This window comes from Salmo salar, chromosome ssa02 (genome assembly GCF_905237065.1).
Source record: "Salmo salar chromosome ssa02, Ssal_v3.1, whole genome shotgun sequence".
Classification (NCBI taxonomy): domain Eukaryota; kingdom Metazoa; phylum Chordata; class Actinopteri; order Salmoniformes; family Salmonidae; genus Salmo; species Salmo salar.
The window spans coordinates 23061496-23075287 of NC_059443.1; the positions used below are offsets into that span (position 1 = coordinate 23061496).

The 13792-nt window shown below is 40.6% G+C and overlaps 2 protein-coding genes across 5 annotated transcripts; both read right to left on the reverse strand.

Moving 5' to 3' along the window:
- Positions 1 to 1553: 1553 nt before the first annotated feature.
- On the reverse strand, positions 1554 to 4745 carry LOC106575638 (T cell immunoreceptor with Ig and ITIM domains). Of its 4 annotated transcripts, none has more exons than XM_045700567.1 (7): positions 4433 to 4745; positions 4033 to 4049; positions 3705 to 3789; positions 3121 to 3229; positions 2927 to 2961; positions 2779 to 2831; positions 1554 to 2636 (listed from the first exon to the last, which is right to left on the reverse strand). In XM_045700567.1, exons 1-7 carry the CDS (start codon positions 4488 to 4490, stop codon positions 2421 to 2423), a joined length of 573 nt encoding a protein of 190 aa, XP_045556523.1. In that variant the 5' UTR covers positions 4491 to 4745; the 3' UTR covers positions 1554 to 2420. The 4 variants fall into 4 exon arrangements, with proteins under 4 accessions (XP_045556523.1, XP_045556529.1, XP_014007729.2 ...); XM_045700573.1 differs by having other exon boundaries at positions 4033 to 4046; positions 4433 to 4744; XM_014152254.2 differs by having other exon boundaries at positions 3705 to 4049; positions 4433 to 4731.
- A 732-nt stretch (positions 4746 to 5477) lies between these two features.
- LOC106575652 (carcinoembryonic antigen-related cell adhesion molecule 6) lies at positions 5478 to 12822 on the reverse strand. The gene is made up of 10 exons (XM_014152273.2): positions 12583 to 12822; positions 11647 to 11967; positions 10758 to 11033; positions 9063 to 9317; positions 8645 to 8756; positions 8362 to 8390; positions 7927 to 8007; positions 7777 to 7823; positions 6291 to 6331; positions 5478 to 6085 (listed from the first exon to the last, which is right to left on the reverse strand). Coding segments are annotated over exons 1-10 (1209 nt in total). The 5' UTR covers positions 12629 to 12822; the 3' UTR covers positions 5478 to 6084.
- Between the last annotated feature and the right edge of the window lie 970 nt (positions 12823 to 13792).

Sequence of the window (13792 nt, forward strand, 5' to 3'; positions counted from 1 at the left end):
GAGACTGGCACTCCTTTGTTGCCTTGGCCGTGTGTTTTGGGTCATTGTCATGCTGGAATACCCATCCACGACCCATTTTCAATGCCCCGGCTGAGGGAAGGAGGTTCTCACCCAAGATTTGACGGTACATGGCCCCGTCCATCGTCCCTTTGATGTGGTGAAGTTGTCCTGTCCCCTTAGCAGAAAAACACCCCCAAAGCATAATGTTTCCACCTCCATGTTTGACGGTGGGGATGATGTTCTTGGGGTCATAGGCAGCATTCCTCCTCCTCCAAACACGGCGAGTTGAGTTGATGCCAAAGAGCTCCATTTTGGTCTCATTTGACCTCAACAGTTTCACCCAGTTGTCCTCTGAATCATTCCGATGTTCATTGGCAACCTTCAAACGGGCATGTATATGTGCTTTCTTGAGCAGGGGGACCTTGCGGGCGCTGCAGGATTTCAGTCCTTCACGGCGTAGTGTGTTACCAATTGTTTTCTTGGTGACTATGGTCCCAGCTGCCTTGAGATCATTGACAACATCCTCCCGTGTAGTTCTGGGCTGATTCCTCACCGTTCTCATGATCATTGCAACTCCACGAGGTAAGATCTTGCAAGGAGCCCCAGGCCGAGGGAGATTGAGAGTTTGTTTGTTTTTCTTCCATTTGCGAATAATCACACCAACTGTTGTCACCTTCTCACCAAGCTGCTTGGCGATGATCTTGTAGCCCATTCCAGCCTTGTGTAGATCTACAATATTGTCCCTGACATCCTTGGAGAGCTCTTTGGTCTTGGCCATGGTGGAGAGTTTGGAATTTGATTGATTGATTGATTGCTTGTGTGGACAGGTATCTTTTATACAGGTAACAAGCTGAAATTAGGAGCACTCCCTTTAAGAGTGTGCTCCTAATCTCAGCTCGTTACCTGTATAAAAGACATCTGGGAAATCAGAAATGTTTCTGATTGAGAGGGGGTCAAATACTTATTTCCCTCATTAAAATGCAAATCAGTTTATAACATTTTTGACATGCGTTTCTCTGGATTTTTTTGTTGTTATTCTGTCTCTCACTGTTCAAATAAACCTACCATTAAACTGATAGACTGATCCTTTCTTTGTCACTGTATGTCGATATAGGACTCATTTTACTGTGGATATAGATACTTTTGTACCTGTTTCCTCCACCATCCTCACAAGGTCCTTTGCTATTGTTCTTGGATTGATTTGCACTTTTCGCACCAAAGTACGTTAATCTCCAGGAGACAGAACGCGTCTCCTTCCTGAGCGGAATGATGGCTATGGCTGGGTGGTCTCATGGTGTTCATACTTGCGTACTATTGATGTACAGTTGAACATGGTGCCTTCAGGCGTTTGGAAGTTGCTCCCAAGGATGATCCGGACTTGTGGAGGTCTAAAGTTTTTTTCTGAGGTCTTGGCTGATTTCTTTAGATTTTCCCATGATGTCAAGTAAAGAGGTACTGAGTTTGAAGGTAGGCCTTGAAATATATCCACAGGTACACCTCCATTTGACTCAAATTATGTCAATAAGCCCATCAGAAGCTTCTAAAGCCATTAAATAATTTTCTGGAATTTTCCAAGTTGTTTAAAGGCACTGTCAACTTAGTGTATATAAACTTCTGACCCACTGGAATTGTGATACAGTGAATTATAAGTGAAATAATCTGTCTGTAAACAATTGTTGGAAAAATGACTTGTGTCATGCACGAAGTAGATGTCTTAACCGACTTGCCAAAACTATAGTTTGTTAACAAGAAATTTGTGGTGTGGTTGGAAAACTGGTTTTAATGACTCCAACCTAAGTGTATGTAAACTTCTGACTTCAACTGTACATGGCACTTTTACATAAAGCAGACTCATAACAATAATACATTACCAAACATAAACTCTTTAAACCCAACCCTCAGCCACTCTCAGCCCATCCCACCTATCACCATAGATCACCCTCGTTTGGTTTCCATATGCCATGTATTTTTCAATTGTGCTGCGATGTTTGACAACATTTTTTAACCTTTATAATTGTATATTATGCACAGATTGTGAGCTAAAGATGAAAACCTTTCCTACGAGTATTATTATATTATTTATTGACTGACTAGGGCTTTCCAAAGTGCATGTTGTGGTTTTTTAACAATGAACAATGAACCTGTGACTAGAAACAAGCTACATAGGGGCAAGACCAGAATAAGTGATCTACTGATTCTGTCTCTTCGCAACAAAATCAACAGAGCTGAGATGGTTGTATGCCCCATATATATAGCATTCTGTTGGTGGCAGTAATTTTTCAGTGTTCACACATATAGCCCTTCTCTAAGATCCAGATGGCTTTGTCTAATAAGGAGGTCACTTCCCCAACAAGAGATAACTTCAGTTAAATTAATGTGAATGTAAAGGATGTCTGGTTAGCCCTTTTCTGTTATTGTGCTTAGACAGTCCATACATCATCTATGTCCCAGTCCTTTTTCACCACCTGAGAGTAAACTGTGTCTTCCCTTGAAGGATGCTGGTTCCCCACTGCCACTGCAGAGTAGGTGACATCCTCAGCTGGCTTGACGTCTGCATCTTTCTGGTCTTCTCCAGATGGGTCATGTGCTTTGCTCTTGGCAATGTTGAATCTGACGATCTCAGAATAAACCAGGTCCTGGAGAAAGACAACGGGAGGGAGAGTGTGAGATAGATGAGGATCGCTGAATGATTACAAATGTAATGTGATTAGCTAAAACCTTAGGCTGGAATTCAGTCAAACGCACAACGAAAAACAAGTTTTCAATGAAAAACCTTACCTGTTCTCTTCCTGTTCCTGTCCTGTCTGCATTGACCACCAGGCTGCTTGCATCTGAAAAACAACCACAGCGGGTTTTACAGAAAGCAGAAATCCAGGACAGGGCTGACTGAGCAGAAGGGGAACTTTTATGTGTGGTTCCTACTCACCAATGCTGACAGAGGGGTTGAATAAAGCCTTGTGCCTAGTTAGAGAGAATAATATAAATATATTCACTGGTAAAACATAACATTCAGTTCCTCTGCACTTCTAATGTCTGATGATACATTACATGCCATTGAGATACATACAGTATATATTTATTATGTTCTGTAACTATGTGTTACAGACAGCGTACACACACCTCTTCCTGACAATGATGAGGTAAGCTGTGGCTGTCACAACAACTGTTACCAGGAGGGCTGCGGTAACAATCCCAGCAACCGCGCCAGATGATGGAGGTAGAGTCTGATCTGGGAAAGGAAACAGAACCACTGTCACCACTTTGACCTCTGACCCAGCTGATTGTCAGACTGAACCCTACAGTATCTACAGAAAAAATATTGTCACTAATCAAGATTTCTTTCTTAATCATTTAATAAGATATTTTATTCTCTTCCCTATATTAAGAGTTCTAGAGGGTTGAGTGGAGCTGAAGGATGGGACTAAAAACAAACAAAATATAACTATTGTAAAATATACTGTATTCGTAAAATGTATATAGTATGTATAAGCTGGAAGTAGAAGCCTAAGTGTTGTTGCCCATTAGTTTACTCCAAATAGGGGAGGGATGGAATGGTTAGGGGAAAATAATAAAGGAAAATATCTGTAAAAAAATAAATAATAAATAAATAAATATATATTGGAAATGATGGAAATGATGCATACAATTACATTGATGGAAGCCACAATCTATCTGCAATATTAAAGCTGAACTTCCAGACTTACTCAGTACAGTGAGGATGGTTGTTATCTCAGATGAGCCGCTGGGGAAGGCTGTCAGGATACAGGTGTATTTCCCTGCATCAGTCATCTGCACATATTTTATAGTAATAGAGGAATCACCTGTGGAATCTCCAGCGAACTCCAACCTCCCTTTTAGGGGTGACCCAGAAATGTTTTGCCCTAAGTTAGGGCTAAAGACAGCTATGGAAACCTTTTTAGTATTTGATTTCTCCCACTGCCACTCAGCCTGAGTGAGATTGCCCTGGAGCAACTTACAATGCAGTGTGACATCATTACCCAGGTGCCCCGTCACATGTGAATCAACACTGACCTGAGCTTCCAACACTACTGGAGATGAAGACCGAAGAAGAGCGAGAAATGGAGAGAGATAGATAGAGAGAGGGATTATGAACCATTTAAAAAAAAACACAGAATCACACAGTTGTTTTATTATTGGTTTTTAGCTTCTGTTTTCCCCTCTAGTCTGGGTCGTGTTCATTTGGGACCAAAATATCATTTTTTTTTGCAACTGTGAACCAAAATTACTATTCCTTTTTGGACAAGTTCAGATAGTAACTCCCTGTTTTCTTCATGTCTAGTGAACAAAACTCCATGTTAACAGGACCTTCTCTATTTTCCCTCCATGTTAACAGGACCTTCTCTATTTTCCCTCCAGGTTAACAGGACCTTCTCTATAAGAGAATAAAGTTATAAATAAAAAGATGTCTTACCTGAAGAGAGGCCAATGTGTGCCAGCAGCAAAACGGCAGACAGTCTGCATTTTTCCATAGCACTCCTGCTACAAATGTGATCTGTGTGATCTATGGCCTACACACGGTCAAAACACTCTCAACTTGTAAAAAAAATTACATTAAATTAACTGAAGCATTCGATCAACCAGGAACTGAGCATAGACGTTGGAAAAGTCTCTTTGGACTACTTGTCTAATGTGGCTTAACAATCCGCTACATATAGAGAAGTGAAAATATAGGAAGCATATTTCGTACTTCCTCCCATGAGTGTGGTAGACTGTGTGAAACTGTTTCTGGTTATCTGGACCTTTTTTTTAGACTGCGGTCAGTATGACTACTTCTGATTTGTCACCAACAGGTGGCCAGTCAGGAGTATTCTTTGATTGTCTGAAGATTATGATCACTTGCCCCATGTTTAAAACACTTTTGTGCAAGCGTCTGCACGTACTGTATGTGCGTGCGTGCAGGTGTGTAGGAAGGGTTATATTTGGATTGCTTCTCACTCAGAGATGACAATCAGCGTTACAAGCACTGCTAGCACAATCCTAGTGACAGACCCCACTGACAACGTTACTGATGATGGTGGTTCTTCTGAAAACAAAATATAGTCTGGTTACACAAACAGCCTTGACTTCCCACACCATCTCTTGTTCTTTAGGGCATTTTACAGCATGGATTACTAGACAGGAGCATTGCAAATAAGGGCAAGAATGATAAATGCATAATAAATAACATTTGTTTGATAGGATAACTCACATTACCCTTGGGAGTTACTGACACCCAGCACAGTGAGGATGGTTGTTTCTTTAAGTGTGCCACTGATGGAGCCTGCCCATTTAAAGGTGTATTTCCCATCATCTCCACATCTTTTATAGTGATGGAGTCTCTGAAAGCATTAGCCAACACCACCCTCCCTTCTAGTGGTGACTCAGGAATGTAAGACTTAAAGTCTAACAAAGCTATGGGCACCTATTAACAACAGTCATACCATGGAGCAGGTTCAGTTCATGAGATGAATACAACATTTAATACCATTCTTTTATTGGAATTTCAGTTCATATATTGCATCCTATATAGTGCACTTATTTTGGCCAGAGCCACAGGCAGTCTGGTCCTCACTAGTTTAGTGAGGATTCAGCAAGCATAACAGGATTACTCAAACCTCCTCTCATCTACCTCCTTTCAGTCGGAAAAAAGTTGCTGTTACATCTGTTTCAAAATGTAGTTCAGTATGGGAGGTTTCTATGAAAACACCCCTGTTGGCATTTAGTGTAGCACAGGTCATGGTCTGAGGGATGGCACTTTGACCAGAGAAAGCTGATTGAAATTAGTAAGACTTCAACTGGTGTGTGCAATTTAAGGGAATATAATTTGTCCTTATGTCTCAGTGCCCTCTATAGTTGCCTGTTCTATAGTTTCATTGAGCAAGTATACATAGCTGGATGGCTGAGCTGTACAGTACAAAGACCCATGTCTAATCAGTGGTGGAGTACAGTAGTGTCTAGTTTCTAGTCTTCTTGGCTGGTCCTCCAGTGAATGTTTGTCCTGTCTGCATTTATTTGATTACGGTGTAAAACTTGATGGGTGAAGTCCAGAGCCAACTGAAGAAGATTAGTTGAGATCAGCTGCTCTCTGAGTAAGGGAGGGAGGGAGGGAGAGAGGGAGAGAGGGAGAGAGGGAGAGAGAGAGGGAGGGAGAGAGGGAGAGAGAGAGAGAGAGAGAGAGAGAGAGAGAGAGAGAGAGAGAGAGAGAGAGAGAGAGAGAGAGAGGGAGAGTTATAAAACAAGTATAATCAAAGGTAATATCATAATGAGGATGCAATAAAAAGTTCACTTACCACTTTATACTTCTATTGTATATGTTGGAGTCCTGGATTTCCTGTAGTGAAGACAAAAATAGACACATTGAGTAAGTTTGTTTAAATCATCTAGCTAATAGATAGGCTAGTCAGGGATGTGGTATATCAAAGATTGTGTATCGGAGAGTACTCCTTTTCATCACAGGTATCATAACAAAATGCTCCAATTGTCACGTCCTGACCATAGAAGCTTTTATTTTCTATGGTAGAGTAGGTCAGGGCGTGACGGGGTTTTGTCTAGTTTAAATTTTCTATGTTGTTATGTTCTAGTTTCTGTTTTTCTATGTCTTTTTTGGAGGATGATCTCCAATTAGAGGCAACTGGTCATCATTGTCTCTAATTGGGGATCATATTTAAGTAGATGTTTTTCCCACCTGGGTTTGTGGGAGATTATTTTGAGTTAGTGTATGTTGCACCACTTCGTCACGGTTTGTTGGTTTGTATATTTGTATGTCTTGCATAGTTTCACAGTGATAATAAAATGTGGAACGATACACACGCTGCGCCTTGGTCTCCTTCATACGACAACCGTGACACCAATGCAGTAAGTTGCAAGGTTATTATAACAAACTAAAACCTATAGTCAAAAAACTATGAATTAAACTGAAATAAAATAATTAACAAACTTCCTTGAAAAACTAAAACTATACTTAAACTATTATCTTTGACTCCAAAACAAACTAAAAACCATCATGAATGATGCAGTTTTTTTTCTCTACATTTTGGGCTGATGTAACGGCTTGTCTGTTGTGTGGCGGAAAGAAGCGCAGGAAGCAGCGAACACTGTGTGGTCATTTTAATAAACCACAAGCACAAAATAAAAGGTTTCCCAACAACAGGGAAAATACACTCGACAAGCACAGTCGAACAAAACGCAGTCGACACACAGAAAGACAATCCCCCACAATAGGGAGCGGGCCAGCTGAACTAAATAGCCCTCTTAATGACTAACTCAGGGCAGGTGAGAAAACATAAAAAAAGGGAAAAACAAAAAGGGAATCGGTGGTAGCTAATAGGCCGGTGACGACGACCGCCGAGCGCCACCCGAGCAGGAGGGGGCGCCACCGTCGGTAGGAATCGTGACAGCTGAGAGGTTTAGCCTCGCGCTTCAATGCTCCTGATTGCGGAAATGGATCCACTACCACTGTTTAGTTGGTGCATCTACGTCATCTCACTGAGTCTACCTTTAAACCTAACCTATGACCTGACCCATCACCTTATGCATTACCGCACCACAGTGGCAAGTGATATCCCAAAAATACACAAAAACTATACAACACAAATGTCTCCTAGCCTCCCACGCATAGATTACTTTCTGTCCCTAATGCTAAAACTAAATAATATAAAAACGAAATATAAATGTTTTTATAAAACTCTGAAAATTAACTGAAACATGGTGGGATCCATAGATATACAATATCATGGCATCATAAGTGTTTTATTTAACTTGGTGGTGGAAACTCACTCTTGGAGGTGGTAATGGAGGTCCTACATTCTCATACACACGACCACCTGCAAACAAATCAGCAGTTGATAATGTACAGTACATTTTAAGTGTTAATGAGACAGATTGTTTCGCAACACTTAATACTCAACATTCAACAATCTCTCTGACCTTTCGTTCCTGGTCCATGGCTGGTGTCAGGTGCATGGCTGGTTCCTGGTCCTTGGCTGGTGCCAGGTGCATGGCTGCTTCCTGAAGTAAATTTGTTGTTAGTTTGGATAACTCTACATTAAAGTTGAAATTGATTCAACTAGGAATAGTAGGTTATACTGACAAATGGTGAAGTTGACTTTAATATATTTTATTTGTCAAAGATAGAGCTTGAAAAAGGCCATGCGACTAATTAAGTTGAAACAACAAATCCTTTTTTTTAATTTTTTTTTTACAGTGCACAGTGTGTATCTGCAGGAGTTCACAGACGATAAAAGACAACTGTGGTCATCACCTGCAGCTCTCCAATCTCATTTCAATACTTGTACGAATGATATTACCATACAGTAATTTAAAAAAGTGTACTAGACTAAAATGATCATGTTTTTCTCTTACCTGCCTCAGTAGTATTTGTGGAATTGTTCCTAAACAGCATACAGAAAACATTTATATATGGGACATCTATCTACAGCCTAAATGGTCTGCAAAACATTAATACACAAAACCTCAAATGTCTTCTTGAAATGTATTGTTATGTCCCCACAATTGATGGAAGACATTTTTTCTATTGAAATCAAATGGCTTCCTGTTTTCTATGTAAAACCAGAAATACAATGATTTTGTTTGTTACTTTCCCAGCATATTGTCACTACCAACCATGCTATTTTCATAGACTCACCGATGATTAGTTATGCTGAAATAGAGACCAAGAGCCACAGCAACCACTACCAACATCACAGCGACTGCTATACCTGCTGCTCCCTCTGGGCTTAGGGGTGGAGGGGCTTTATCTGCAATGCACAGGGATGGATTCAATCAAACATAAACAAAACACAACCTATAGAACAGATGATGCTACTGCCATTTAGCAGACACTTTTATCCAAAGCGACTTTCAGTTATGCATGCATACATTTTTTTAGATGTGGGTGGTCCTGGGAATTGAACCCACTATCCTCGCGTTGCAAGTGCCATTTTTTATCAACTGAGCTACAGATGACCACTGTTGTCATAGTTGATAGTTTTTGTGATAGTTGATAGTTTTTGCATTTAATTAGCTTTGATTTTCTAGTGACTGTATCAGAGATTCCATTGTACCTTTCACTGACAGACTATGGCCCACACTGATAACATTTCCGGTGAGATCATTCCTAGCACCACATCTGTAGTCCCCACTGTTGTTGTAGCTGACCTTCTTTATGATATATCCAGCTTCATGTACACCTGTCTGTTGCCCATTGAACAACCAGGTGAACGTAGCAGGCGGTACAGACTGAACGGAGCAGTACATGAGCGTATGTGTGTCCACCTCAGCGATGTGTTGGCCCAGGATGGTCATGGACTCTGGTCCATCTGTAAGCCCAAGAGCAGAAGACCCTCAGACTGTAGTAGTAACAGTGGTGACCCGTCATTCAGAGCCCCCAAATGATTTGCAAAAAAATGCCTGTTTTGCATGTTATTTTGGCATTAATACGTGTCACATATCAGTTTGCAAACATTGTAAAAAAATCTATATCATTGAGTTAATATAGCCACATACAGACATTATCTCTTTTTTGTTTTCTTGAGTAAGGCAGCTCCAAAATGCAGCAGTTTCAGCCTAGCTCAGTGCTTTCTGTGGTGGTGGGGCAAGCCAGCAGAAAATACGAAGCATTGCACCGTGATTGGCTCAGTGTTCAGTCACTCATGGGGACACTACGTCACCGCCAAGTCTAAGGGGAGACCTCGTAAATTCCAGCCCCTGGGGTGCTGCCATAGAGTTACATTAGAAGTGCCCACCAAAGAAGGCTAAAGGTCATTGGCCACAGATAAAATGCTGTCAAATCACATTATATGTACAGTAGCTTTGAATGGACTGACCATGTGGTTGCCAACCTCCATATAAAATCCACAGAAGAAGAAGAAGTACTGATCATGTCAACATCATACTTTCAAAATCTTAGCTTGCAGTCATAATCATGAATCAATTCGACAATCTACTTGCAAATCCTTCTCAAGTTTTGTCATATGAAGAGAAATAATGAAGAGACATTATAGATAAAATGTTTCATTGCTCATTGGCCATTGGACATATACAGTACACAACAAGTTGGAAATCGCAAATTCAACAATGAGTGGTTAATTTTGAAAGTATGATGTTGACATGATCAGTCCAATCAAAGCTACTGTAGATATAATGTGATTTGACATAATTGTATCTGTGGCCAATGACCTTGAGCTTTCTTGGATAGGCACTTCTAATACAAGTCTATGGCAGAACCCAAGGGGCTTGAATTTTCTAGCTCTACCCTTAGATTTGGAGGTGACGTAGTGTCCCCATGAGTGACAGAACACTGAACCAATCAGGGCACAACTAGAGAACATTACCAACCCCTATGCACTGAGCTAGGCTGAAACACCTGCATATTGGGCTTTATTAACTCAATGATTATTATTATAAAAAATGTTTTACATTGTTTGCAAACTGATATGTGACACGTATTATTAATGCCAAAATAAAATGCAAAACGGGCAACCCACCCAAATTTTGTAGTTTTAGCTAAAAATGTGGGTCTCAAAATATGTGGGGCTCTGAATGATGGGTCGTGACTGTTTCAATAAGAATGACAGATCTATAACACACATATCTATGTGGATTTGGTCACGTCGCCCTAAAGTAACATGTTGCAGCTTTAAGCCCAGTCCTGGATGTAAAACTATTTGGAAGCGTGCTTGTTAGTTCAGGACTAGGCTTAATTTGTGTCTGAGAAACCGACCCATAGATTATTACATTAGTTATAGACCGTTACTCACAGTTCACTATCATTCTATAGGAGGCAGTAGCAGAGCTGGCAGGGTTGGTGAGTTTACACACATATTCTCCGCTGTCGTGTCTCTTCACAGGACTGATGGATAATTTCCTGTTTTCCTCTGAAAAGAATATATTGCCACCAGCAGACAGAGGCTGACCTTCCTTCATCCATTGTATAGCAGTGATGTTACCAGCAGCCTCACAGGTTATGTTGGCGGAGCTCACATTTGCAAACAGATGGTTTGATGGTCCTGTGATGTTGGCATCAGATACATTCTCTGTAAAACACGAAGTCATAGCCAACACTTATGAATATCAAAGATACCACAATGATGATGATGATGATAATGATTTTGATGATGGTGATAATGTCAAGTGAATATCTGTTTCAACCTGTCCTCATGGTAACTAAACTCTTAAAGCTAGAATCCTTATTGCTACATAACATTTTTGACTTTTACATTTATGACATATATCCATTTATTCTTGAAGAATGTAACATCCCACTGGGCAAATTATTTGAATTAACGTTGTTTTCACCTGAAATTACGTTGAACCAACGTGGAATAGACGTTGAATTGACGTCTGTGCACAGTGGGTTATAAACGCGTCACAATCCCATCATAACCCAAAATGTAAACTTGTTTTACTCCAATGTTTGTAAAGAATATAAATGTAAACATGTCTCCAAAGATGGTTAAAACAATAATCGTCACATCATGGATGGTCAGTCCTTGAATCCATAGCTCTGTCTATGAATTTGAAGGTGGTTACATTTCACCAACCCCATGTGTCAGCTTTTAACCAAAACTGAAGCGGGACGACCACTTCGTTATTTTTTCATTTAAGGATTTGAGCTTTAACTGTCTTTGTCATGGCACTTGGACTTACCATACACAACCAGTTCAGTTGATCCATTGATTGTTTCTGCTGTAGCTGTTGTTATAGCCACTCTGTATTCTCCACTGTCAGCCAGGGTCAGATTCCTGAGCTCCAGAGATCCAGTAGTTTTGTTCAGAGTGATCCTGTCTCCGTATCCAGGCCCTATAGAGTCATCACTGGATGAGATTATAATATTGGCTCCACCAACACTCCAGGATATTGTTCTGAACGGCTGGGCTGGTGGGCTTAGATTTGTGATGAACATCACTGTCCCTCCTTCTGCTCCATTCACAGGACCTTGTGGAAACAGACCCTGACCGGCACAGAGACCTGGAGGGAATACAGGGCGGCAGAGAGCATGGCCTCAGACAACATGCTGTACATGGTGGTACACACTGTACACTAAAACGTTCCATCATTCAGGACCGTTCTAAATGACTGACTCAGAGAACAATAGGCCCAGTAACAATCACACAGCACTAATAGTCAGACATAGCTAGCTATACGTACACACAACACAGACAGACTGTCTTCCACAAAAAGGGGTGTAGCCAACATTTGTAGTTCAAACACAGGAGAATAAGACGTGAAATCAACATTTTACTAATTTCACGTGGTGTCTGACAAATACACGAATAAATCAACTGAATAAGGCATGATCACTGACTGAGAGTTTTCTCCCTTACTTTGGTAATCAGAGTGTAATTACTGTACTCTACTGTACACAGTAATCTATAGTACAATAATTTAATTTCAATAAAAGGAATCTGTAGTTGTGAAATTAGCAACAAGTGTAGTAATTGTGCAGTTAGGGCTACGTGCAATTACAAGGGGGAAGGAACACCATTCAATGTAACTACAATGTAAATGTACAACTCAAAGATCTGTAGAGCATGGCCTAGGTAACAACGGGGTTTATAGAGACAAACAAGATATCTGCTTTACCTGTGAGTATGAACAGAGTGAGAGAGATGGCTACTGTAGTTTCCATTGCTGTTGGAATACTGTTCTGTTCCAGATTTAGAGAGTGCTTCTAGTACACTCACAGTATGATGCTATAGAATAGGCTGAGGTACTATCTTTTAGAGCTGCCAGCCAGGTGACAAGGAAGTTCCCCATTTACTGTAAGCCACATCGCAGTGACCTTTGTATCCGTTCAGGTAATGGCCCTGTAATGTTATTGTGATACAGATATTTATGGTTTACTGTACATGAAGGACAGGAATTCCGTAAACTAGATAATGATCTGAATGGCAGATAAACACACACTTTTTCCTAACATCGTCATTCATTAATGTGATTCGCCATTCAGTATTGGGCCTTGCTGTGGACCATGATCCGGAATGAAGTTAGGACACAAACACTCAAAGAGACAAGGATGTTGACCAAAACTACAGCTTTTAATGAAACCAGTAAACAAGCTTTAGTTTAGTCGTCAACCCAAACATGAACTTGAACTACAAGCAAGTTGTGGATCTTATAACTTTATTCAGTCTTTACCTGGACAGCCACACCCTCAACTAGGCAATTACTCACATTTGTTAGACAATGTTACGTTTTTGGTAACATTTCCCTTTATTATAAATACACTGAACAAAAATATTAACGCAACATGCAACAAACAAAGATTTTACTGAGTTATAGTTCATATAAGGAAATCAGTCAATTGAAATAAATAAATTAGGCTGTAATCTATGGATTTAACGTGATTGGGAATAAAGATATGCATCTGTTGGTCACAGAAGCCTTTAAAAAAAGTAGGGGCGTGGATCAGAAAACCAGTCAGTATCTGGTGTGACCACCATTTGCCTCATGCAGCATGGCACATCTCCTTTGCATAGAGTTGATCAGGCTGTTTATTGTGGCCTGTGGAAAGTTTTCCCACTCCTCTTCAATGGCTGTGCGAATTTGCTGGATATTGGTGGGAACTGGAACACACTGTGATACACATCGATCCAGAGCATCCCACACATGCTCAATGGGTGACATGTCTGGTGAGTATACAGGCCATGGAAGAATTGGGACATTTTCAGCTTCCAGGAATTGTTACAGATCCTTGCGACATGGGGTCGTGCATTATCATGCTGAAACATGAGGTGATGGCGGCGGATGAATGGCACGACAATGGGCCTCAGGATCTCGTCACTGCATCTCT